Genomic DNA, 25,644 nt, shown 5'->3' with positions numbered 1-25,644 from the left:
GTGGGGTTCCTCCTGCACGTCTCAGCGAGTGACCAAATATGCAGAAATAAACCAGCAAAAACAGCGTATATGGCTAAACTAAGTCTGTAGCTTTAGTGATTCAATTAATTGATCAGAGTTAAAGGAACATTAAACCACCCTGATGGCTAACCAGCAGCATTAATCCAGTGCACATTCCAGCAAGGAGCCCTTCAGCCCTTGTTCATTCCTCAGTGGAAGGACTAGGGACAGCCGTCTGCGTCCTTTGTCACCCATATTCGGGGCACAGTCAGGGCCCCCCCATAAGGCAGGAGCAGTGCTTGCAGCAGGCTGAAGCCCTGCCTGTGTTGGAGACCTCTTCACAACATACCCAACGTGCGTCTTTACAAACCGAGTCTGCACTGTAATCCAGAACTGTCTCTTACAAAGACATTGACACAATAGCCAGACTTTTTGGCAGCAGGCATCTGGCTGAGGGGAGAAAATTGTATGGTTTTGGCCAGGTTTCCTATATGGAAAAAATGCCTTCTAGACCTGAAGGAGTGATTAGCCCCAGCCTGAGCAAGTAATTTGGGACAGGTAGGACAAAGCATAGACATATAACCATAACAAAAGAAGTGCAGCGACATCCCTGGAGGGACAGGGCTTGGCAGATATCAGCATCCCAGCCCACTTCTGACAATCTGAAGTGTGGAGGAGGGAAGGGGAAGCAGAAAGACCTCGTGCAATAAAATGCTTCAGCACCAAACCCGCAGGAAGGAGAGCAGGGAGGGCCTGGTGCCCACCCGCTTACACCTCCACCCTTGCTGACTGTTTCCAGCACATGGCTCATGGAGGAGGTTAAAATCAAGTCTGTAGCTGCTCTTCCTCCACTCCTATGTCTGCAAGCTGAGATTGATTTATGAAAATCTTCCTGTTCTTAATCCTGTGGTCTTTTTTGTGCTGTCATGGCGCAAACCATGCCAGGCTGTGCCAGAAGCTTCAGTAGGCCCGCGTCCTGCCCCGGCACCAGGATCAGGTGCATCTGCTGTTGTGGTACAAAATTAGGGAATGGCATTGTCCCAGGATGTTTTTAACTGAGGCAGCTAACAGTTTGCACGTAATTGGGCATAAGGATTTGCTATTGTATTTACCGAGTTTACTGTAAAGGGGAAAGGAGAGTACTGCGCCAAACTCATCAGTACTTTCCACTGAGAAGCAGGTGTTATGGTGAAGCAGTCACAAGGCATTGAGCAGATCTGCCTTCCCTTCATCCCCACTGTGGTCTGTCTTTTGAGGCCTTCATACACTTATTGATGAATGCATGTTATATAATTTTATCAAAATATTTCTCCTCATCTTAAAAAAAAAAAAAAAGGCAAACCAAGACAGAAAATACAGGGACTGGACTCAGAGTACCAAACTGTTGACTTGTCAGTGTTTTGACTAGCTCACATTTCATTATTAAAATGCTGCTTTTTTTTTTTTGCCTTTTTTTTTTTCTCTTTTCTTTTTTGCTTATTTTGACCCTGAGTGCAGGTGTTTTCAACCTCCTGACAACCCAGAATGCAGTTGCTCCGGATAATACATTAAGGACACACGTGCTCTGAGTCTCTGAGGTGCTTTCAGTGTTGCATTGGAGCTCACGCAGGTCGGCATCACTTAGCAAATGTGAGCAGCAGCAGCAGCAGTCAGATGAGAAGCCTGGTAGCAAAGCAGTTCTGAGGGTCAAGATGGGGCAACATCACTTTGCAGTCCTGCTGAAATTCCAGTTTAGCCACTGAGGTATGAGAGTTGTACAGCAGACAAAAGCAGGAGTGAGCTTCAAGTCAACTTTATTATAGTGGTTAGAAATTTCACTGAAAAGCTGTAGATATTGTTTATTCCTTTGGCACCTGCACAGCTTTCCCATCCATCCCTCACAGAAGCAGTTTCCCTGGCCGTGGAAAACAGAAGTGTCATCAAGTATCGTCGTACTTCTGTGAAAGCTCACTTGCCAGATCCTAGGCAGTCTGGTTTCACTGTCTAAAGGCTGAGGCAGAATAAAATGCTCCACGGTGCTTCCTACCTTGTTCAACATGCAATATGTAAGCTAATTTACTTAGTTGTATTAGCACAGTTATGGTATTTTTGCTTTTCCCAGAGGTGCAAGTCCAGTTATTCCACAGTGCTGACTCTCCTGAGAGCTGCAGCACGGCAGTGACAGGGCTAATGTTCTTTCTTCTCCAGTTGCTCCATCTCATCCCTGGCATTTCTTTGTCTTAGCTTATCAATCAGGTGTTGGTTTTTGTGTGTTTGTTTGTTTTTTTCAAAGAGGGATTGTCTCAGCAGCATTTCCCACTAGGCTCTCAAATAACTGTGTGGCCAGTGAATTGTTTTGCACTCTGCATAGCAACCTGGCTGCAATGTACCACTTGTAGCAACTGCTGGGTAAAAATCGCGTGCCCTTTATGAGCAGCCGAGGAATTCAAAATCATACACGATTTTCTGAGCATCATAGGCTTTCAAAAGGGAAGATTTTTTAAAAGAGAACAAAAGAGTCCTCTGTTAGGGCCACCTTAAAATTTTCTTTTTTCTTTTTTTTTCTTTTTTTTTTTTTTAAAGATCTCACATTCTTGTTTATATGTTCATGACTTTGGGAGCTGGGTCGTTGAGAGCTCCACCAGGCTAGTTCCCACTGTTCTGCTGTGGCAAAAAAAAAAAAAAAAAAAAAATGTGAGAGCACGCATCCTATTTCTTTATAAATGTAGCCTGGGAGAGAGAGAGAGGCTTCTTGGCAGAAACTTTTGCATGAAGCAGTGTGATGGAGTAGCTAGGGAATATATTTCATGCTAATAAAGTTCCTCCTTCGGTGTGAAAAGGGAGCGCTTTGTGAGTGGCAGCAGGTCTTTTTTTACCTTTTGACATTCTAACGTGACCCATAGTGAGGCATATGCCAGCATGTCTTTTCAGTCCTTTCCAAAGAGTTGCCAAAACTAAAGAGATTTTTTGTGACCCAGCAAGGTTGGCTGCAAGGTTTGTTTGTTTTTCCCTCTCCTGCTGGTTCCTACTATTCTCTTACTCCCACATCCTATCCGACTCTTGTTTTCAAAAGCATTCTTCAGCCTTCTCCTTCCCTACCTACTGCATCCTGTCCTGCTTTCTGACTTCCTTTTCTTTTCTGATAGCTTTGCATTCTAGTTCCTGTTCGTTCTGGTCCCTGAGGGACAAGGAGTGAAACATTAATAGTTGCTGGAAAACCAAGTGAATGTGGCTGGTTTTATGAGTTTAGAGTTCAGGTGAGCGCTCCGGGAGACATCGCTGGTGTTTTGCATTGTGCCCCGGAGCTCCCTGCACCACTTCATTGCTGGGGCAGCAGAGAGGAGTGTGTACCTGTGCTTCACCACCGCCACGTACAGTACAGCATTTTACATAGCAGTACTGATTAAAGTCAGTCTTTGCTAAGATTTGGATCTTTCAGTTACTACAAGTGAAATTGTGGTGGCAAATTGCTCTCCTGTTATCACCTCATTGTTTGTCGCAGTTAAAAGAAGTTTAAATGTTTCAGGCCTAGGGTGAGCAAAGCAAGTGGACTTGAAACATTATGCTTCTTTATATGGGAGTTGTAGGTGCTTTGACAGTGGTTTGAAAAACATGTAATTTCACGGTAAATTCAGCATGCATACCTGTGTCTTTTCTAAATCATACTGCTGTTTTTAAAGTAAAGCTTTTATATTAGTAGGGGATATATCCCTGTGTTATCTGTACCTCTTTATCAGTTGAGGATCACCATCCTCATAAATCTGTGCTTATAATATGTGCAGTTGTCAATGCAAATGTCTTGTGCTGATGTCAATGTATTCTCACTATTAATCACAGATACAAAATACCTATCACTTTCCCATTGAAATGTTGCATAGGTAATGGGTAATGCATTTTCCCATGCTGGAAAATGTAGGTCTATATTATCGTTCTGAGGATAGATCTGATTTGTGTTTTTATATTGTCTGAAAATACAGCTTTAGAGGCTATAAAGGAGAGCATTTTCCAACTATGGTTAGCTGTAGCCAAAGGTTTGATAAGTCTGACCCTTGCAGTCAAAATCTGCTATTGGAAATGGAAATGCAACAGGGAGAACAAACCTCAACATACTAATTGCTGTGCTAGCAAATTTCTCTTACTGCTGATTTCTTATGCCTGGGATGCCCAGATGGTTATCAGTCATGTGCTAACATAATCTTTTGTCCAGCTGGTTTATTTATAACCAGGACCGATCCATTTATCTATGGTTGCGTTAGTTTTCTTTCTTTTTTTTTTATTTTTATTTTTTTTATTATTATTATTTTACATATTTTATGTATGTAAGACATTATTGAGGAAATCACCTTGTAAAAAAAGTTCAGTATAAATGGATTGGTGAATAGATATACCTGTCCCGATATACCCTTATCAACGTCATCCTAGCTGAGAAATAAATGTAAAGGAGTTAAAAACCGATGTGTCTGCTATGTATACATATATAAAATTTCACTGCTTTTCAGAATTCTAGATGACTTTGTATAATATTCTGTTTTTTTATAATTTAAAATAGACTGGGGAATATAAGTTTGATAGGTAGTTACTTGTTGAAAGACTACCTAAGTTATTAATGGAGAAAAAAAATCCTAATAAAATGAAAGTTAGTTAAAAATGGAGAAAAACACCAAACTGAGAAATGTGCCAAATATGAATATATTTTAGTTTAATGCCTTTGTAATAACTTGTTTCAGGTTGAAGAAACTTCTTGAGCAGGAGAAGATCTATCAAGCTCGTAAGGAGAAAGAACATACAAAGAGACTTAGTAAACTACGAGAAGAACTTGTCAAGCTCAAGTCATTTGCACTCATGCTGGTGGATGAAAGACAAATGCATATTGAACAACTTGGTCAACAGAGCCAGAAAATACAAGATTTAAATCAAAAACTAAAGGAAGAAGAAGAAAAGCTTAAAATCATTACTGCAAAAACAAAAGAGGATGGACAAAAACTGATGAAGTTAGAGACAGAACTTGAACACAAAACGTCATCATTTTCTCAAGAACATGAGGAGATGACGGCTAAACTGGCTAATCAAGAGTCACATAACAGACAGCTAAGGCTTAAGTTGGTTGGGTTGACTCGCAGAATAGAGGAGTTAGAAGAAACTAACAGAAGTCTTCAAAAAGCTGAGGAGGAACTTCAAGAACTAAGAGATAAAATAGCAAAAGGGGAATGTGGGAACTCTAGCTTAATGGCAGAAGTGGAAAACCTTCGCAAGCGTGTGCTTGAAATGGAGGGAAAAGATGAAGAGATCACAAAAACCGAATCCCAGTGTAAAGAGCTGAAAAATAAACTGCAAGAGGAAGAGCACCATAGTAAAGAGCTGAAACTTGAAGTGGAAAAGTTGCAGAAGAGAATGTCAGAACTGGAGAAACTGGAAGAGGCTTTCAGTAAAAGTAAGTCTGAATGCACCCAGCTACACATAAACTTGGAGAAAGAAAAGAATTTAACTAAGGATTTGATAAATGAGTTGGAAGTGGTGAAGACTCGAGTGAAGGACCTTGAGGCATCAGAAAGTAAGTTGGAAAAGGCTGAAATAAGCTTAAAAGATGACCTTACAAAGCTGAAGTCATTTACTGTAATGTTGGTTGATGAACGGAAAAATATGATGGAAAAAATAAAACAGGAGGAAAAAAGGGTTGAGGGTCTAAACAAGAATTTTAAAGTTGAACAAGGGAAAGTTATGGATGTAACAGAGAAGCTGATAGAAGAAAGTAAGAAATTTTTGAAACTGAAGTCTGAAATGGAGGATAAGGTGTCTAGTTTGACAAAGGAAAGGGATGAGTTGATTGGCAAACTGAAAAGTGAAGAAGAAAAATCGTCTGAACTAAGCTGCAGAGTTGACCTGTTAAAGAAAAGGATTGATGGTATGGAGGAAGTAGAAAGAGAAATTACGAGAGGTCGAGCCAGAAAAGGACCAGAGCATGGTTGTCATGAGGACAACAAGATTAAGGAGCTTACCATTGAAATTGAAAGACTGAAAAAACGTCTCAAACAATTGGAAGTGGTTGAAGGAGATTTGATGAAGACAGAAGATGAATATGATCAGCTAGAGCAGAAATTTAGGACTGAACAGGATAAAGCTAACTTACTTTCTCAACAGCTGGAGGAGATGAAGCTCCAGATTGCCAAAAACAAAGCAATAGAAAAAGGTGAAGCAGTGAGCCAGGAGGCAGAGTTGAGGCACAGGTTTCGTTTGGAAGAGGCTAAAAGCAGAGATTTGAAAGCAGAAGTTCAAGCTCTTAAGGAGAAAATCCATGAGCTGATGAACAAAGAAGACCAACTTTCTCAGCTTCAGGTTGATTACTCGGTTCTGCAGCAGAGGTTTATGGAAGAAGAAAATAAAAACAAGAGCATGGGACAGGAAGTTCTGAACCTAACAAGAGAGTTAGAGCTTTCTAAGCGTTACAGCCGTGCTCTGAGGCCCAGCATAAATGGACGAAGAATAGTCGATGTTCCTGTGACATCCACTGGTGTGCAAACAGATGCTGTAAGCAGTGAAGCAGCAGAAGAAGAAACTCCAGCTGTGTTTATACGTAAATCCTTCCAGGAAGAGAATCACATCATGAGCAATCTGCGACAGGTAGGTCTGAAGAAACCCATGGAGCGTTCTTCAGTCCTTGAGAGATATCCTCCAGCAGCAAATGAACTTGCAATGAGGAAATCGTGGATACCATGGATGAGAAAGAGGGAAACTGGGGCTCAGGCAACTCCGGATAAAGGAACCCGAGCCCACGGTAGTCCAGCACATTCTGGGGAGGTTGTCCTTTCTCCAAAACAAGGTCAGCCTCTTCATATTCGGGTGACACCAGATCATGAGAACAGCACAGCTACTTTGGAGATAACCAGTCCAACCTCAGAGGAGTTTTTTTCAAGTACCACTGTCATTCCTACTTTGGGAAATCAGAAGCCACGAATAACCATCATTCCTTCTCCAAATGTTATGCCCCAAAAAGGAAAAGGCAGTGAAAGTCCAATGGGCCCAGACCGTTCTATGTCTCCCGTCACTATAACAACATTCTCCAGAGAAAAGTCTCCAGAGGGAGGGAGAGCACCCTTTGTTGACAGACCTGCATCACCGATTCAGATTATGACAGTATCGACATCCGCAGCACCAACAGAAATCTCTGTTTCTCCTCAGTCACAAGATACGACCATGGGAAGGGCTGTCTTCAAAGTTACACCAGAAAAACAAACCGTCCCAACTCCAATCCGGAAATACAACGCCAATGCCAACATTATTACAACAGAAGACAACAAAATCCACATCCACTTAGGTTCCCAGTTTAAACGCTCTCCTGGTGCCACGCTGGATGGTGCAAGTCCTGTGATAACAGTCAGACCAGTGAACATAGCAGCCGAGAAGGAAGTTGTCACTGGAACCGTCCTTCGATCGCCCCGGAACAACCTGTCCTCGCGACCTGCAGCGAGCAAGGTGACAAGTACTATCACTATAACTCCTGTTACTACGTCTTCCACACGAGGAACACAGTCAGTGGTAAGCAGCATGGTCTCATAGTCTCATTTTGTAGTCTCTGTTAAGGAGAAGGGAGATCATAGTTTGGGTTTGGGACACTGGCAGGGAAAGGGTGGGAAGAGGAGAAAAACTCTTAACTTCCCTACATGTATTTCAGATATAAGCTTAAACATAAATTCAGAATTTACCTGATTCCTCTCTGGTGGAAATGGATATTTTTATGCCAGCATTGGACACTAGTATACTTTTGGCATTATCTCCCAAATGAGTAACTCTGAAAGGAAGTTCCTGCAAAATTACTGAAAATAATGTCAATCGTGTAAAATTCCAACTGAAAGAAAGAGAGGGACAAAGAATGATGGAGATGACAGAGCAAGAAACTATATTTTTATTTTTCCTAAGTGCAAATTCTGACTTCTGAAAATACTTCTAATGGGTTTTGGCCCAGCTGGAGAGTCTTTAGAGTCTGATCGTGCAGGCAGATATTTCTTTGGTAGAATCCCCTTACATTTATAATTTAATTAATATCTGCTGTACTGAACTCCAAAGGAATGAATAGCCAGACATGGTATCATTGCTTTTGGCTCCAAGTCTTTTTCAGCCAGTGAATACTAAAGCTCTTTCTGTTCCTCTGACGTTCTCAGCTTTTATATGGGCCGTGTTACAATGGTGCTTCCTCCACAATATTAGAATCATAGAATGGCTCGGGTTGGAAGGGACCTTATTTTTTGCTGCTTTCTCTCTGTGTCTCTGTGGTGGTTCCCTAATTTCTTTTTCATAGAAAATCAAATTTAAATCAGTCTCTCACCTCTGTATTTAACCACATCTGACAAGATTTTTTGATAGGCCTCCCTCCAAGGTTTACTAGGCTTTGGACATCATTTTGCATTGTTTTAGTTGGGAAAGAAGATTTTGACCAAAATATAAAAGCAGCAGTACTGAATTAGTCCAAAATCTCATTTAGCTAGACCGTAGCTTCTAGCAGATGCTTGGGGTAGAATTATTTTAAGTGAGTAAACATAGATTAATGTTTCCCTCAGTGTCTGTTCCCAGTTTTTGGCTATAGGTGGGTACTTCTTTCTGAACCAGAGCTTGTAGCCACCTCTTCGTGTTTAATAGACTGTGGTAGAGTGTTTTTTGTTTTTTTTTTTTTAAAGAATTCCTCATTCTTTATTACTGGATGTCTGTCCCTTCTGTGATGATGCACTGAACCATAACACATAAAAATTTTTTGTTTTGTTTTCAACTGGCTAAAAAGCGGCTTCTTTCTTCACTTCATCCCTGATTTGGAATGTAAGGAAAATAGCTCAACGATGCGATTTACTTTATCTTATGCTTTCCTTTGTTTTTTAAGACCCCTAATCAAATTACCAGGGAACTTCTAACAAGCCCAAATGTGCTTTTTCCTCCCTATGAAAAAAAATAAAAAAAGAAGAAGAGTTGTATATTCACCATCTGTTTTGCAAATGGCTGCTTTATAAACACGTGCAATACGTGTCGAAAAAAGAAGTTGTAATCATTTACTCAGTAACACTAGAAGAAACCAACATTGATACCATTTTGAAGGGGTGAGTTCATAAAATCAAAGAAGACAAACCAATACAAAGCTGCTTTCTTAGCTTACAGGTTTTACTTTTTTCTAAGCTCTCCTCACACAGGATGCTCTGTACAATGTACTAATACAGTACCAAGATCCAAAGGGGAAAGTAATTCAAAGTTTCTAGCTCTCACCTGCTGCTACAACAAATTTGCAGTTACTGTTTTCATATCTGAAAACATGTGACTCTTTTTCCAATTTAAAGTTATACAGTCATCTTCTGTACTGCAGGCACGGAAGCAGTTAATTTTAAGGTGCACACATGGTACTTTCAAAGATTCAGCCTGACCTGTGATGTCTGCCTGCCTCACAGTCCAAAGCCAGAGACTGGTTTTGTGGTGGAGCAGGTAGGCAGGTGGAGGACTACGGGGCGTTACTGTTGATTTACAGCAACTCTTCTGGTTCTCTTCTGGTGACCGAGGGCACAGGGCACGGCTGAGAGGCTGTTGGGTGCCAGTGCTCACTGGGCACACATTAAAGTAGCTATAAGACTACTCTCATTTGGGCAGCATTTAGGTTGAGATCGGCATCTAAATTTAGCTCTTCGTAGGTGTCCATTGGGCTCCCCTGGCTGCACTTATTGCCTAGGTCTCAAGTCCCACCCTTTCAGTATTCAATTGTCTAAACATACTTCTTTCATGCCATTTAAAGTGCTGTCAAGTAGGCTGCCTAACTTCCAGCTGCTTTATCAGAGGTTGCAGGTCTCCTTAGATCCTCTTATCTACCAGCCCTGTGCAGATAGCTTGAATAGCCCAGAGCATCTCAAATTGCACTGGATACCTTTGTGTCAGCCGCTGAACTGAACTGTTTTTGTCCAGGGTAAGCAGCTCCCCGATCTGATCAAGAACAAATGCTGAAAATGCACCTCTGTTATTAAAATATCCCCAAAGTGAACATGTGCATGAAAGCTCTCTTTTTGTGTATCCATCAAACGCACCACGCAGGATCTGTTACAAACCACTGAAACACAGTAAATGTTGTGTACATTCAAATTGCTTTTTGCCCTTTAATGTAACTGTCCAACCTCACTGATTAATGCACTTGCAAGTGAGCTCTGCTTATTGACCCAAACAGCTTGGTGGCTGCACGTATTCGTCCCATGGTCAGAATGCAGTAATGTGTTCAGTGGCCTGGCTCTGGCTGCCTGCACTGCTCCAGTACCATGCACAGCCAGCTCACAGCCAGGCAACTTCACCCTGCTTTCCTCTGGAGCTGCTTCACTGCCAATTCGTGCTGGCTGCACAAGAATCGAGTGGATTTTCTGGGGTTTCGGCCTCAGACATGACTGAAGCCTCCCAGCGTCCCATGCCTGCTTTTGCCGTCACTCTTGCTTGCACAAGGGGATGTCTTGCTGAAGAGCCACCTTTGTGCTGTTTTTCTTTGCTTAGCAAACACAAAATGCTTTTGCAGCCGTCTGTGAAGCGGGCATTAGCTTCCACATGATCAACATGTTTGTATGCCACAATGAAGGAAACTAAAAAATTTAAAACAAGTTAAGAGTTCTTTTCAAAGTGATTTTGAGTCATTAGGCTTGAAATGAGTAACTTGAAAGCACCCAAATCCTTAGCTAATAATTAACATGCGAATAAAGCTGAAGAAATGCCTGAGATTCCAGCTACTTCATTTGATTGCCTCATGTTTACACACTGTGGAGCTCTTTCAGGGAGCACAAGATGTTTGTCATTTGGGTTCCCTGGGATGTTGACATATTTTCCAAGGCTGATGGAATGCATTTGCATGTTTTGCCTTACAGAATTGTATGGACCTAACTTGTTTTGACATCTACATGTGAGTTCCATATTAGCCTTTAGACTGCTATTGTAAATGTTGCTTTTAGTTATTGAAAATGGCTTCCTTCCTGCCAGGCAGACAGCATTCAAGTTTTCCAATTGTGATTTTTTTTTTTGTGTACACATAGGGTTTTGAACTGGTCTTAGAAGATTAAGGAATGGCTTTCCTTTGAATGCTCAGGATGCAGACAGACGGCTCTGATGCTACTGGCTGGAAATCCTTCGAGAGAGAAAAATGCTCCTTCGTGGAGCATTTTTAAAAAGCGTTTTAAAGTAAATGTGCAAATACGTGTTACAATTGACAGAATCCCCTAATCCAATCTTCCTCAGCAGCTTAGTGTTATTTTGCTTATATGCCATAAGTTGCAGAATTTAGTCATTTAGCAAATAGATCTCGCTAGGATTTCAGGATCTTATGAAAAGTGTTGCCTTTTGTGAGATCAAAATCTTCATTGCTGTCTGAAAAGAAAAAAGCCAAATTTGACATTCAGCTGATACAGAAGTTGTCCCTGTTAACGTGTGTCTATATTGCAAACTACAGAAGGTAAATGCACATTTTCCTCTCAGGACTGTCATGGTTGCAGGTATTTCTTTTAGGTCGCGGTCCATAAGGGCTAGCTTCCAGTTTTGGCCAACATTATCAGGCCAAAAAAGACCAGTTGGCTCTTTTGAGTCTTTTTGTCCTATCCAAGTGCTCCTTGTATGTTTACACAGTGGGATTTGGTTGCCTGAACCGATCTGTGGATTGCCGTTTTCAAAGCCGTGGGATAGCCTGCCTGGCCGCCAGCTGGCACTGCGGATGGGCACAGATCCCTGGTAGCTGCTGTGCTGGATCTGCCAGCCCCGTGCAGAGGGCTCGGGCCCTCAACCAGCTTCCCTCCAGAAGAAATAAACATTAGAAATTGCTCTGGGCCTTTTTAATTTTTTTCTCTGATGTCCCCTAACTTGAGGATCAGCGTGCTAGGTAGGCTGTAGTCAAGGCAAAAGTGACCACCTCCATGCTGCCCTGCGGTAGGCCTGGAAATGCGGTCTGCTTGCTTCTCCTTTGCCAGAGGTCAACAGGTCGTGGCTATGGCTCCCACGTCCTTCCTCCCGCAGGAGAAGGAAATCCAAATCTTTGCCCTGTCTCTGCCCTGGCCCTATTCGCTTCCTTCTGCCTCCGTACTTCCCGGTGCAGAAGTAAGTGGTTCCAGCCACGGGAGAGCAAAGTTCAATTTTATTTACGTGGCTGAGAGATCTTGTCCCACCTCTGAAAACATGGCAATTAGTCAGGGCTCAGCATTAGCCAGTGGTTCAGTAGCCTCTGAGTGAGCCCTGCACTGTGTTGTGCTGCAGAATCAGTTCTGCAGGGATTCCCGTCCTTAGGACATCCTGATCCAAAATCCTGCACCTCAGCTCTGGAAAACTAGTTTCACCCTGATTTTGTACCTTCGGCCCCGCTCTAGTAGCATTTGCTGCTGCCAGGTTTCAAATGCGAGCATTAATTTGCTAATAGGCATGATTTGTGACATTGTTGCTTGAGAGGTAAATGAAATGTGTATGATGAGAACATATGAGAAGCAAAAATCCTCAGTTCACATCATTTCTCTCTCTCTGTGTCTCTCTTTTGCAGACAGGACAGGATGGGTCATCCCCGAGACCTACACCCACCCGCATTCCTGTGTCAAAAGGTATGAAAGCAGGAAAGCCAGTAGTGGCAGCCCCAGGAGCAGGAAATGTGACAAAATTCGAGCCTCGTGCCGAGACTCAGTCTATGAAAATAGAACTGAAGAAATCTTCAGGCAGCAGCTCTGGCTCCCTGGGCGGGGGTCAGGGCTGATGACGGTGGCTCAGGGGGTATGGTATGTTCTGCAGGTGTTACTGCTACCACGAACTCAGCCCCCTGTCTGTGTTTGCCCATACTAACGAAGCCCGGTCATTTACAACAAACTAATGAGTGTGTGCGTTGACTACTTCAGTAACAACATCCTTTTGTTTCCTTCATGAAGGGGGGAAAAAGCCACCGGTATATGCCAGGAACTTGTTCAGCTTGGGAGAACAGGCAACCACACCAAGTTATTAATCCAGCCCAGGAATTCTTAATGATAGGCTCGATCAGTTTTAAATAGATTGAAGGAAGATCGGTCACTTTTAACAGATTGTCTCCCGTCTTAACAGATCACTTCCCACTCTGGCTACTGGGTGGAGCACCTGCCTGTAACGCCATTTCTGAGCTGCTGCCTTGTCCAGGGATGCAATGCCAGGATGCAGTGCCCTTGAGGTTTTATTTCAATAAAAGCTCGTGCCTCAGGTGCAGGAGGGAGAGGCAGAGAGAAAGGACCACACTTTGTGACCAGCCTTCTCTCTAGGAATCTCTCCTATAAATAAGCATTTCTCACTTGTGAGCTGCTTTCTCAAGGCGGTGACACAATCCAAGGGGGTATGGAGGCTGCACAATGCAGGCAGCAGCAGCACTAAGCAGCAGTGTATTTCTTCCCTAGTGGGGTCCACGCTCGCAGTCAGTGCTTACAGTCAGGGTCTCCATTCTCTGACTTTGGGTTACTGCCAGCTCTGGAGGCTGGATGGAGGCAAGTGAGCCAAAAAGTGTTTAGTCTTTAAAAAGAGCTTCAGAGAAACATCGATCTGGCCAAAATCAATACAGTCCATTTGTACCTGCTTGAAAGACCACAGAAGTCTATGAAGCAAGTCATTCAGTTGACTTCATTAGGTTTGCAGTTTTCCTTGTTGGATGGACTTGTGCTCTATAGTTAAACCTGAGTTCCCAGGCATCCTTATGGGGGATGTTAGAGGGGAAGTCAACACAGATGTTAGAGGGGAAGTCAACACAGATTGCTGGCAGCAAATTGCTATCTAAAGACACAGCTTGTGTACGGGCAGTCAGAGAGATAGGGTTTGGTATGTGAGTTATTCTCAGTTCTCATTTGTTTGAAATATTTTGCCTTAAATACAGACCACCTAAGAATACCATGGAGATTCATCTTTCTTCTCTCTTTGCGATTTCTTCATTTACATGTTTGCATTTTTAAGCATGTTTTAAGGAATTGTTCCAGCATGGAAATGGTGTGGATGTTGATGATTGTTATGACTATTTATTTAATAACACTAAAGTTATTAAAGAGCATTTCCATTAAGTGATCAATTTTCACAGGAGAAAGTTGCAAACAAAAGAGACTGAGCTGAGCAGGCTGATAAATAAGGGTTTTAAAGCCTGTATGTCTCAGCCACCACGGAAGACTGTAAAGGACCCAATGATTAGGAATAGCTTTTGGAAGGAAAGGCAGGAAGACAACGAATAAATAATAAATACAATTCACAGAAAAGAAAATGCACCAGTGGGTGAAATATTAAATGGCTTTCTGTCTGGGAGAAGAAATTAGATGGAAGAATCTGCCACAGAAGGTCAGCAAAATTATATTCAATCCAAGCAATGTTTAGTCTTCAGTCTGCGCTTTGCAATGCTCTCCAATTTAAGATCCAGATATGGCCATTATCCCAGAGTAAAGCTGGCATTTTTTGATTCACATGAAGGACACTTTGTCTGTGATGTAAAAGCTGCTGTCACATACAAAAAGAAACAGGCTTCCATTTCTACATGTGTGTAGCACCTGCAATACCTGCTAATTTTAAGGTTCTGGATCCTATGACATCTGCAAATCAGATTCATATTAGCAGCATTTTTCATAACATTCGAGTATTTTGGATAAAACTTGGAAACTGGAATTATCAAGTGGTGTGGGTTACAATGCCAGAAATGCATCAGATCCTCTCATCTAAGTGTTATCACTTAAAAGCCTCAATTTGTCAATAAATGGTTGCTGAGATCTTACTGTTCTTATTGTAGGATAGACTTTTTAGCAGATGTTTGAAGAAAACACATTATTAAGAGCTTTTAGCTGGATAGTCACTCTAAATACTGGCACTGAAGCAAGTCTTTAGTTCAAAACAGTCATTTAAATAATACTGCAAACATGAGCCCCAAGCTAATGTGGCTTGATACAGTGATGAGCTACAGCTGGCTTAAGCCCTCCTTCTCAAATACTTTTTTCAAAGAAACTAGCTATTCCTTAGTTAACTGTTGCCATACCCAGGACAATATTCTATGTGTGCCTGTGGTTGAAAAAATTGTTTTGCATAACATCCGAAAACATTAATTCACCTGAAGAAAGAAGCCAGAATTAAAGTACCTGAAATCCAGGACACGCAAATCAGCACAACTGAACCAGAACTGCAGGCACAAGCTAAGAACCGCTCTTGTAGAGTCAGTAGGATTTTATGAGACAAACTTGAGAAATTCCAGACAGGTCAGACCAAGGATCCTGTTATTTTTCCCAGGGGCAGCACAACAAAAAGGAACTTTTCCTCCATAGCCAACCCAGCAGAAGTCCAGAGAGTTGGAATCAGGCAACTACTTTGACTGTTAGCTAAAAATATGTATTTAGTTGTACTGCACATTTTTTAACATCTGTTTTAATTGACCTGAGATTCTTCTTTCTTAAAGGCAGAAAAAAAGATGATACAATAAAAAAATAGAGAGCCTATAGTTTAGAAGTCTTAATAGTTGAAGGCTCTTGGGCCAGAAGAAGAAAGAGGGAAGGTGTAGGAAACCGGTGGCTGCATTAAAGTGGATGTAGAACCGTGAATGACTCCCAATAGGGGTGTGAAGGGGGTATCTCTATTCGCAGGGGTATAGATGGCTTATTTAAAAAAGCTTTTGATTGAACCTGTCTTTCAAAGGTACAAGACAGGTCCCCCTTCTCACCGGTATCTGAGAAGACTCAAACCTAGATCATCTCCAAAAGTTCACCAATAGCACTGACAGACAGTTGAGGGGGAAGAAGATGGCATTCTCATTCCCTCCTGTAAAGGCTGTGCTGTGCTGAATGGAGGACTTCAGAATTCACTGAGCAGAAACAAGAGAGTGGTGGTTGAGTGGTCAGGATATTGAATCAGGGAGCGCCCCAGCTTCTGGTCTCTGTTCCAGAGGCTGCTTTTTTGAGCCTGACCTTTTGTGAAAAGAAAGTTTATAAGATGAAATATCTGTCTGTGTTCACCCATCCCTCCACCTGTCCTCCATTGATGAACAACACTGAACATATCAACCACTTTCAACCTGACAAAGCAACAGAGGTCTCAAGAGGAAGTTCTTCCAGTTTAATGAAGAGGGTGACTGAGAGAAGGAGCAAGACCTTAGCAGAACCCCCTTGCACGAAAGAATGTAGCATGAGCTCACCTTCACACAATATCAAAGAACAAACACAAGAGAGTGACGGCAGAAATGCCACAAGGACAAGCTTTGCTCAGACCTCAGATTTCACTTGGTACCAAAGGATCAGACTGTGAGAAACAAATCCATAAGAAGTTATTCAGGCCTTTATTTACAGGGCTTCGTTTTGTGTATTTTACATAACTGGATTACAGTGCAGAAACCAATCTTCCTCTGGCCAGGTGACCATCAGGGATTACACATCCTCATGCTTTCTCTCCCTTCCCTTTTTCTCTATATTGATTTTTTTAATGAAGTGGAACAGTTTCAGAAACAAAATGCATTCACCTCAGAGTAGTAGTGGTGGTTACAGTGGTCTTTGAAACAGGGGAGACACAGATTTGAATTCCTTCAGGCCCAGGTAAAATTGAACCTACAGCCCACATATTATGGAACACTTCGCTTACCATGGAGTATTTGTGTAAGAAGTGAAAATTTCTATTTCTTTCCCTGTCTTTTAAGATTTTCAAATATTGTAAAGACATTGAGAGAAAAGGCCTGATTTTCTGTTTTCATGAGATCATTACGGCCTGTGAGTGTGTAACCGAGGAAGGAGCCTCTGGCAAGGCTTAGCAAGACACCTGAACCTCAGAGGTAGGGCAGGATTCAGAAGTTACAGCTTTGTCCTCAGCATTACCCTCTTGGCTGGGTTTAAGTGTCTTCCTGCTCAGCATGCTGTTTTTTTCTGAATCCAGTGCTGAGTTCCGTGCTCTCTGTGGGTGATAAAGATGACAAGGCATCAAATACATAACTCTTAATTTCAGTAGAGGAGCCAGCTTGGCAAAAGCAACACCATGGTGCCATGAACATTTAAAGCTGGCAGAAAAGCTCCTCTTTGCCACGGCTCCTCCCATTGCCTAGTCACAGCAGTGCCAAAGACCTTGTTTGAATCCGGTCACCACTGAAAATTCATGTTACTGCCTGAGACGCGCTACATGTGTTCTAAAACACGCTCAGTATTTACACGGCTATTCGGTGGTTCTGATCAGAAACTGGAGCATGTGTCTTCAGAGAGAGCAAGTCACCACCCTGCTGCGTTTCAGGTGCTTGGCACAAGCTGCAGCAGTCAGGACAATTTTCAGACGAATTACATGTTCCTATCACACATCAGTGGCCGATTTCACTGAGTCAGTTTGAAACCTGTAGTTTGCTGGCAGGAGTTTCTGTGAGCTCATCCTTTGAACTCGTTTTCATTTAGGGGAATGTTTTTTTCCCCTTTGTCACTGTGAGTTATCCTCTTCCCTTAATTCTGACTGAGCTCATTCTTTCAGACCCATATCCAACATTTCTAATCATAGATATTAACTTCACTTTGAATCTCTCTTGCTACCTGCACACTGCTCTTAACTTGGCTTTTTGGAAGATGCAATCAGGGTTAAATACTCACAGATTCAGAGCTGTCAGCTCTGAGATTCAGGTACAAATCGTTCAGGTATAAATGGTTTCTCCCTTTAAAAAACCTTTTCAACAGGATTTTAAAAATAGAAATGCTGATACATGATTTGCTTCTGTTGTTTGGGTGTGCACTTTCTGTGGTACATACATTTCTGTATCATTTGGTGGTGTTTGTATATATTGTAAGAAGAAATTAAACTTCATATATAAAAATTATATCAGTTGATGTGGTTCATTATGAGAATTGGTGTTTTTGATAGGCCAGCTGTTAATGCTGTGTTTCCCTGAGAAATTCCGGCTTACATCGGGGAGACTGAAATCAGAATTAGCATTTTTACATAAACATACCTTGGTTCTCTTTTCCTGTCATTAAAATAAATTCAGATGCATTTAAGTGAATTCACAGCACCTTGAAATGTTCAGACCTATAACCCTAGAAAAATCCACGTAATCATATCCTACAGATATCGTATTCCCACAGAGGTTACTCCTGCAGAACTCTGACAAAATCTACCCTCCTATAATTTCAGTTTAATAACTGTTTGGGCACCTATTTTAGTTACTACAGTATGTATATAATATATATACATTACATATATAACATTTCAACACAAAATTATTTATTAGAAAAAAAAATACTTGCAAACATATACATGTGCGTAAGAAATTAATGAACAAATTAATAGTGGAAGTGGATATATATATATTTTTAAATATCTTTCCTACTCTTTTCTGCAAAATTGTTATATTTGGACTGTAGGAGGAAGACTGATTCAGAAACCTATTATATTTTTGCTGTTCATTCAGTAATTGAGCCTTTGCAAGGAAGATCATATTTTCTGCAGCCCATTTAGTTCTTAGAATTTTGTAACTAAACTCTGGATTAATAGAGAATGTGCAAATTGAATATTAAGGAAGTGTTTTTATAGAGTTCATATGACTCCCACTGAAGTAAAAGGGAGATTTCACCTGAGGTTATAATCTGATACTGAGTAAATGCAGCTTGTTCCATCATCTTCAAGAGCTTGAAGTTAGAGAACAGCACTGGTTGTAAGGTAATTTTTTTTACTGTAGTTTGTGGTTCTTTCATATTCATTGCTTGAATCTCTGAGAACAGGTATACTTCTATTTTTGAAAATAATTTTTACTGATAGATTATATAAAAAGGAAATGCTTTTACTTAGGCAATTCTATTATTTCATCTGACATACCGTACTTTCTTGAATGCTGCCTTAAGTCCTGCTTTTCTAGTTCAACGTGGGTGAAAAGCATAACTGGAATCTGCCATCTAGTGGAAAAGATCTGGCATGACTAGTACATGAAAAACAGCGATTCTCTTCCTTCTTATAATGTAACTAATTCAAGCACCTTGCGAATATTTGCAGGGAAAGGCAAAAGTCAAGAAAAATGTAAAAGGGAATAAAGACATGGTTAATGTAATTTCTTGGGTTGCATACTTTTCGAAAAATCTTCAGGCTATTGAGAAAGAAAATGTTGCCTGTCAGAGCAGTGTACTCAGAAGAATCAAAGACCAGGTGATCACCTTGTATTTCAGCAGAGCCTAAATTAATCAGGGAGCTCCCGTGTTACACAGAGCGACGTTAAACCCAGCCTTTCAAAGACAAGGCAAACACTTCGTTTTGCATACTGTGGTTGGAATTTGTGTGCATTAAAGTCAATAGCGTAATTCATGCAGACCTGCTGAATAAAATCAGCATAGGTTTCTGATGCAAAATTCAGTTAAAAACAGGAAATGAGCCCATACGTCTTTCTCATCCCTGTTTCAGAATTGCCAGCTGGTTTTTGATGGCTTTGCTCAGATGGGATGCAAGAGTCCCCCATCCTCTACCTGATGCAGGTGTGGGACTGGAACTGTTGGGTTCCTGTGGTTCAACTATACAATATTCAACTATATTATTCTTTTTCCCTATGGATGACCAAGTGGTGGTCCTGACACTGAAGTGGAAGCCGAGGGCTCCTGGTACAAACAGAATTTCCCCTTGTAGCACTAGTCAGGGCACTTTTAACCAAACAGGGATGTGAGACTAAGTCTGCAAGATATTTCTTGAAGAAAAACGCATTGCCGATGTAACTCTTCTTCTTTATAGTAACTTGCAACTTGTCTACAGCTTCATAAAACCAAATGTTTTGCTATCTTTTCTTTTAGAGAGCGTCATCATTCACCAGTTACGCATGAGCTCCAGATGAGTTACCAGCCCAGTAGATTCTCTCTGTGTGCACTGCCCTCCTTACCAGTTGGATGGATCACTGGAGAAGCTCTCTACCATCAACACCAGGGTCACTTGTGCTACTGATTCTTCGTGGAAGTTTTTATTGCTTCCATTACATTTTATGTATTTTATCTTGGTAGAGCTTTAAGAACGAAGGGCCTTGCTGATATTTTGAAAGATACAGGCCGGGATACAGGGAGAAAAGCAGCCTTTCTGCCAGCTGAATTTCACTTTTATTTGCAAAGCTTAAGGCACGCGCTTGATTTCATTTGATGTTTGCTATATAATTTATTTTTATAATACACTTTGTAAAGTAACTATCCCGAAGTTGCAATTCCTGATGTCCATGGCGCATTTATTTGTAGAATACACTGTCAAATTCGCAATTCGATATTTTTGTAATATAGAGTATGTAAAGAAAGAAAAATTTAACTTCAACAATGTTTTGTTTTTAAATGGAAAAATAACTCAGCGCAATTTTTTTGCCACCATACAATTCTGTGAGACTAAATACTCTGAAGACTGCTGTATGGAATTTGTACTATTGCAGAATATTTCTTGCACTGTGTGATGGTTTGGCATAAAACTATTAACTGTTAAAGTCCAATGTCTTGAAATACAACCAGATTTACTCATTTTAAACAATGTAAGCCAGTTTTTAAAGCTGTGATTCTTTTTCTATATAATGTATGTTTTTATTCTGCCTGTACCAAAAAAGTTGATTTTCACTACACTGTAACTAATAAATTTTCACAACTATGCAAATGTAAGCGTTTCAATTTTAACTCTAATTTCTTAATGTTGACAGTCTTTGCATACGCATTTGTTTATAGAGACAGAATGTATGGCTTTGGAAGTGACTTTCTGACGGGTATTTCACTGCAGTATCACAGTGATACACCTAGTAAAACTGACTATAATACTGTTTATGATACGAAGAGGGATCTATCACCAAGTGCTCAATGACATAATTGTGCTAACCTGGTGCTTCCACTGCTTTGGCAGATAGGTTTGGTTGATATGATCAGACTGTTTAGTGCAAGACTAATAGGACCGTATACATGAGATGCCATGTGGTGAACTCAGCATTTTACACTGGTGGCTGTAGCTTTTCAAATAGCACCCAGAGACTTCTGTGGCAGCTACACTTAAAATGATTATTGAATGAATTACACGTAAAGCTGGATAAAACCCATGCCAGGTCTTTTTTCTTACACATTTCATAATAAATTAACTTTAATCTAAGTCATGGGCACATATTTAAAATACCACAGTTTTTTATTAATTGTAGAAACTACTGGGAGAAACTATTTTTTGGAAGAGAAAGCAGCGTTGCTTGCAGGAGATATGATGTGGGATGCCAGAAAAAGTGCATTAACTCAGTGTCCCACTGAGATGAGTAGGCCAGTTACCTTTGAAGCTGGAGTAACGCATTGGTACATAGCCAATTTGATCTTCGTGCTTTAGTTTGCTTGCCAACCATGGGAGCTCTTTTCTCTCCTAGATATGAGCTCCGCAACAAATGTTTAAATTGTAGAGAGTCAGGATATTCTGGGACCTGTATGAACTCTCTTGGAGTTGATCTGCACTGGGAGGAGATAGCCAATAAAGCTCTACTGAGTAATCTAAACAAAATAAATGCTGTTTATACTTGCCAAACTCATTTGTTGGTATAGTTTTTGACTACACCAGGATTTCAGCTGGTACATCAAGTTTAATTTTTTTATTTTTTTTTTTTTTACAACTGACAATGTATGCCAATTAGGTAGCTGTGTCTGTAGGTCAAATTTTAGAGTGAGTTGAGAAGAATTCCAGCTTTCAGAGAGTAATAGAGCTTGGGGTGAATCATGTTTAGTATGTGCCACGTTTCAATTTACTGTGCAGTGGGATGAACATAGTACTGACCCAAATCTTCTAGTTTCAAAGCATCGCTTGTGAATCCAGAACTACCCATGAGCTCACCTGGAATGAAACTGCCAGCTATCTGAAAGTGACAGTGACATGCCTGAAATAAAGTTTTACATATGAGCAACATATAATACAATCTTACTTTGAAGTTGAGACAGGATTTAAAAAGTTCCAATCAAAGTAGAAAATATTTTCCTTGTCTAGATTTTAATATAAAGCTGATTCAGTATGAGTGTATGTACAAGTTGTCCCCTTTTGTTTTATGATTCCTAACCAAATACTTAAACTTTTATGGTTTTGCAAATGCATTACATTTTTAAGCTTTAAAAAATAAAGACTTGTTTAAAGCATAAATATAGTCGTGGTGTATTTGAAATCTTTTAGATTTTAAAATATCGTAGATGAACTGCAGCTTTTTAGATTAGTAGAATGGCAACGCTGGTCATAAAAGATCAGTAGTGGTTTATGCAGGTAGAATAACAAATTCTGATCTGACACCTGGCAAGCAGCAAACTATTTCATTAAAATGCCTGGTCAGTAAAACTCCTGTGCGCAAAGGGTGCTTTGACAGGAGTATTTCATCTTCAGTGCATTTGTGTTCCTGGGCATTTTTTTTACCTTATCTAATCTGGATTTGAATCTAAAACGAGTAAAGTAAGTGCATCAGTCACATAATTAGCTGATACTTTGGGAATTCTCAGGAAGAAATATATCAATGTAGACTGAAAATGTGGTTACTTTCTACAAGTATTACAATTTTAAAGAAAGTAATCATGCAGTGTTTTCAGACTAAGGCAGCGTAGAGGCTACTTGGGACTACAGATACCAGTAGCTTTTAAACAACTGAAAATTAGTGAAAGATCAGCTTTTCCTTTAAGGAACTCTTACTGTCTACAGAGGATTGAAAGACCTGTGTTAGTATAGTTATAGGTAATAAAATATCACGTCTATTAAAAAATCTCAAATACTTTGATTTCTAGAGGAAAACTCTTTTATAGCCACTGAGTTCTCCATTTGCCTCGTCATGAAACATAGTTGGACATAGAGGAGATAAAACTACCTGCTTTGTAGAACCACCTGCAATGTAGAAAACAAGATATAAATAGAAAATCGAGGTTACTGCCCTGAATGTTCCACTTTCTACTGTGAATTGCTGCGTTTTAGCTTTTCCTCTGAACAGTAACATTTAATTTTAAGCCAAAGACTTTTTATTTAATGCTTGATTTCACCTATGTATATTTGTTCACTGAAATAATCCATTCGGCAGTTAATGCGTTTTATTTGCCTTAATTGACTATTCTTTAGTTGTTCTAACAGCATGGAGTTTTATTTCTTTAGATTTTAAAGAGCATCAATTATTTATTTTTTTTCCAGAAATAAATGGACAACGTTATAGGGTAAGTGTCAGAAGAAGATCATTTATGGGAGCTTAATAGAATTCAATTAAAAAGTAAGTGCCAACTGATGGTTGTTTAGATTAACCATGATACATTCATTTTTGTAATTTTTGTACAATTTTAAGGCTCATTTAGTACCCTCAAAATCATACTTCAGTTTTCAAATTCCAATTTTGTAATTTCAGCATTTGGTTTTAGGTAGTCTGATGTGTATTTGCTTCTTCCTTGTCTTAAAGATTAGTAAGTGTAACACACTGAGGTCTTGACTATGCAATATGCCTGCACCACTCATTGCCAAGTTAATGCCTAACAAATCCATTTGCCATACCATATATTAAAAAAGAGCGTTATAAGTGTATGTTTTTGTAAGTATTTATTTCCATATCTGTTTTTCTTATAACTGCGCACAAACCAGTATGAGGCACACTATATTGCACAGCACCTCGCTGTAAAATTTCATGAGCACGAACTATGTTAGTTGGACTTGCCTGGATATAAATTAATTTCCCCTAGCATAAAACTACAGAATAATATTCATCCAAGACCTTAGGTTATGGGCAATAAAGTAATGCCAATATATTGAAGTATTCATGCTGATATTATTTCTCTAAAGAATGGAGTTAAGATACACCCTGTGATTGTATCCATATTTAGGTTCTGAGAATACGATTATCTTGGTAAAAAGAAAAAAACATGCTTGTAATTAACTTTGTTGTTACAATGAAAATATATGTGTGGGCTAAGCTTATAGATGAGCATATGCCCTGTGATACAACTAATTGGAAAAAAGAAAAAAAAAAAAAAGCCATAACTGGCTAATAATAGTGGTAGCACTCACCATAAGATCTGATCTGCATGGTACATTAACTTGTTTTTCTCTTTCACATCATACTGAATGGAGAGCAAAGACTAGTTTAGACAACTCACTTCAGTTATTTTTTCAATATGGTAATACTTGTCCCAAAATCAGGACTCAGCCATGAAGTATGTGTACCCTACACCTTTTTGAATGCAGCCAGTTCAAAATCTGACAGCATTACAAAGGCAGCTGATTCTACTGGGATGCAAAGTAGGAAATTCTCCTGTTCTCTCCTTTTTACACATTTCCCAGCTTTATCCTTGGCTTTGTGGCTATGACTCCATTAGCACATCATTTGATACAAATGGAGCAGAACAGTACATGAAAATTCTGAACCTTTTCACATCTTCGTTAGAATCATAAAATCACAGAATGGTTTGGGTTGGAAGGGACCTTAAAGATCACCCAGGTCCAACCCCCTACCATGGGCAGGGATACCTCCCACAGCCCCATCCAGCCTGGCCTTGAACACCTCTAGGGTGCATCCACAGTTTCTCTAGGCAACCTGTGCCAGTGCCTCACCATCCTCTAAGTAAATAATTTCTTCCTTATAGCTAATCTAAATTTACTCTCTTTTAGTTTAAAATCCTTGTCCTGTCATTATACTCCCTGACAAAAAGTCCCTCCCCAGCTTTCCTGTAGGCCCCCTTTAGGTACTGGAAGGCCGCCATAAGGCCTTCCCCATAGCCTTCACTTCTATTCTCCAGGCTGAACAACCCCAACTCCCTCAGCCTGAGGTCCCTCAGCCTGAGGTCCCTCAGCCATTAGTCCTAATTTGATGTTTCCTTCGATTGGATTTAGTCTAGTCCCCTGGGCGGTATGCTGTTTTTTGAAGGAAAACTTTCACACCAGCCTGTGTTTCTTGACAGAGGACCTCCCTGCAAAATCCTCTAGGAAGTGCCCCCCTATTGTGCCTGTTCCACGTAAATGATGGTGCCGTATTTCGTCACTGAGGCCCACCACCCTGCATCACTCATGTGGCTGCTCCCATGGGCTGACAGAGCCCGTACCCAGCGTAACCGCTTGCTTGCAGAACAGGAGTGGAAGGTGTATTTGGTTGTCTCGTTCCATGATGGCAGGCCCTGTTTGATGGACCTTGTGCCAAAGCTCCCAGCACGATCCCAATTAGGACTGCAAAATGCAGTGGCCTGTGGTGCCCTGTGTGTGCCTGCAAGGCTGAATGGACGACTTTCCACCAAGTTTCTGCAGTGGCTGTGTTCGGCCCTGTCAGTGGTTGAGGTGGTCCTTCACTGATGGAGGCCATGAAGATGCTGGGTGTCTAGGCAGGGTCAGGGTGGCACGGGGAGAAGGTGATCAGCCCTCAATGCTTTTTCCTGAGTGGTTAATAAAATGCAGAAGTTAAAAAGTCACAGATTCCCACAGGAATTCAATGTGCCCTTTCTTGCCAGTCCTCTTGGACCTGGCAGCATGAGGCTAGCAGTTACCTCCCATCTCACAGCACAGGTTTACAAGCAGTATTATTCCCTCACTGGATTTTCTGGGGGGCTGAGGGGGCACAAGCCGCTGTAGCTGATGACAGAAGAGAAAAGATAATAAAGAAAAGGGCTGTAATAGGGTGAAGGGTTTGTCTACAGGGAACGACAATGGCAGGTAGGCCCACCAGAAGCTGTGAGGGATGTGTTAGGAACGAGATACAGTTGTGGCACAGATGCCACAGATAAAACGATTCATTTTGGAGCCCTAGATGATTGC

The 25,644-nt window shown here is 40.8% G+C and overlaps 1 protein-coding gene across 6 annotated transcripts in view; it reads left to right on the top strand.

The window, feature by feature from the left end:
* FILIP1 (filamin A interacting protein 1) overlaps nucleotides 1-20,529 on the top strand; it is a 134,996-nt gene extending 114,467 nt beyond the window's left edge. For 3 of the 6 annotated variants that reach the window (XM_083829931.1, XM_083829932.1, XM_083829933.1), the window contains 3 exons: nucleotides 4,707-7,512; nucleotides 12,491-12,548; nucleotides 19,704-20,529. In XM_083829931.1, the coding sequence (XP_083686057.1) occupies nucleotides 4,707-7,512; nucleotides 12,491-12,548; nucleotides 19,704-19,744 (2,905 nt within the window). In that variant the 3' untranslated portion in view covers nucleotides 19,745-20,529. Of the gene's footprint in view, nucleotides 1-4,706; nucleotides 7,513-12,490; nucleotides 12,720-19,703 lie in introns of all 6 variants that reach the window. The other 3 variants (XM_083829929.1, XM_083829930.1, XM_083829934.1) reach the window with 1 other exon arrangement.
* The last annotated feature ends 5,115 nt before the right edge of the window (nucleotides 20,530-25,644 follow it).

The sequence above is a fragment of the Anser anser genome (genome assembly GCF_964211835.1).
Source record: "Anser anser genome assembly, chromosome: 3".
NCBI classification, from domain to species: Eukaryota; Metazoa; Chordata; class Aves; order Anseriformes; family Anatidae; genus Anser; species Anser anser.
Note: the sequence above shows the minus strand (reverse complement) of the source record. Positions and strands in the feature narration are given on the sequence as shown.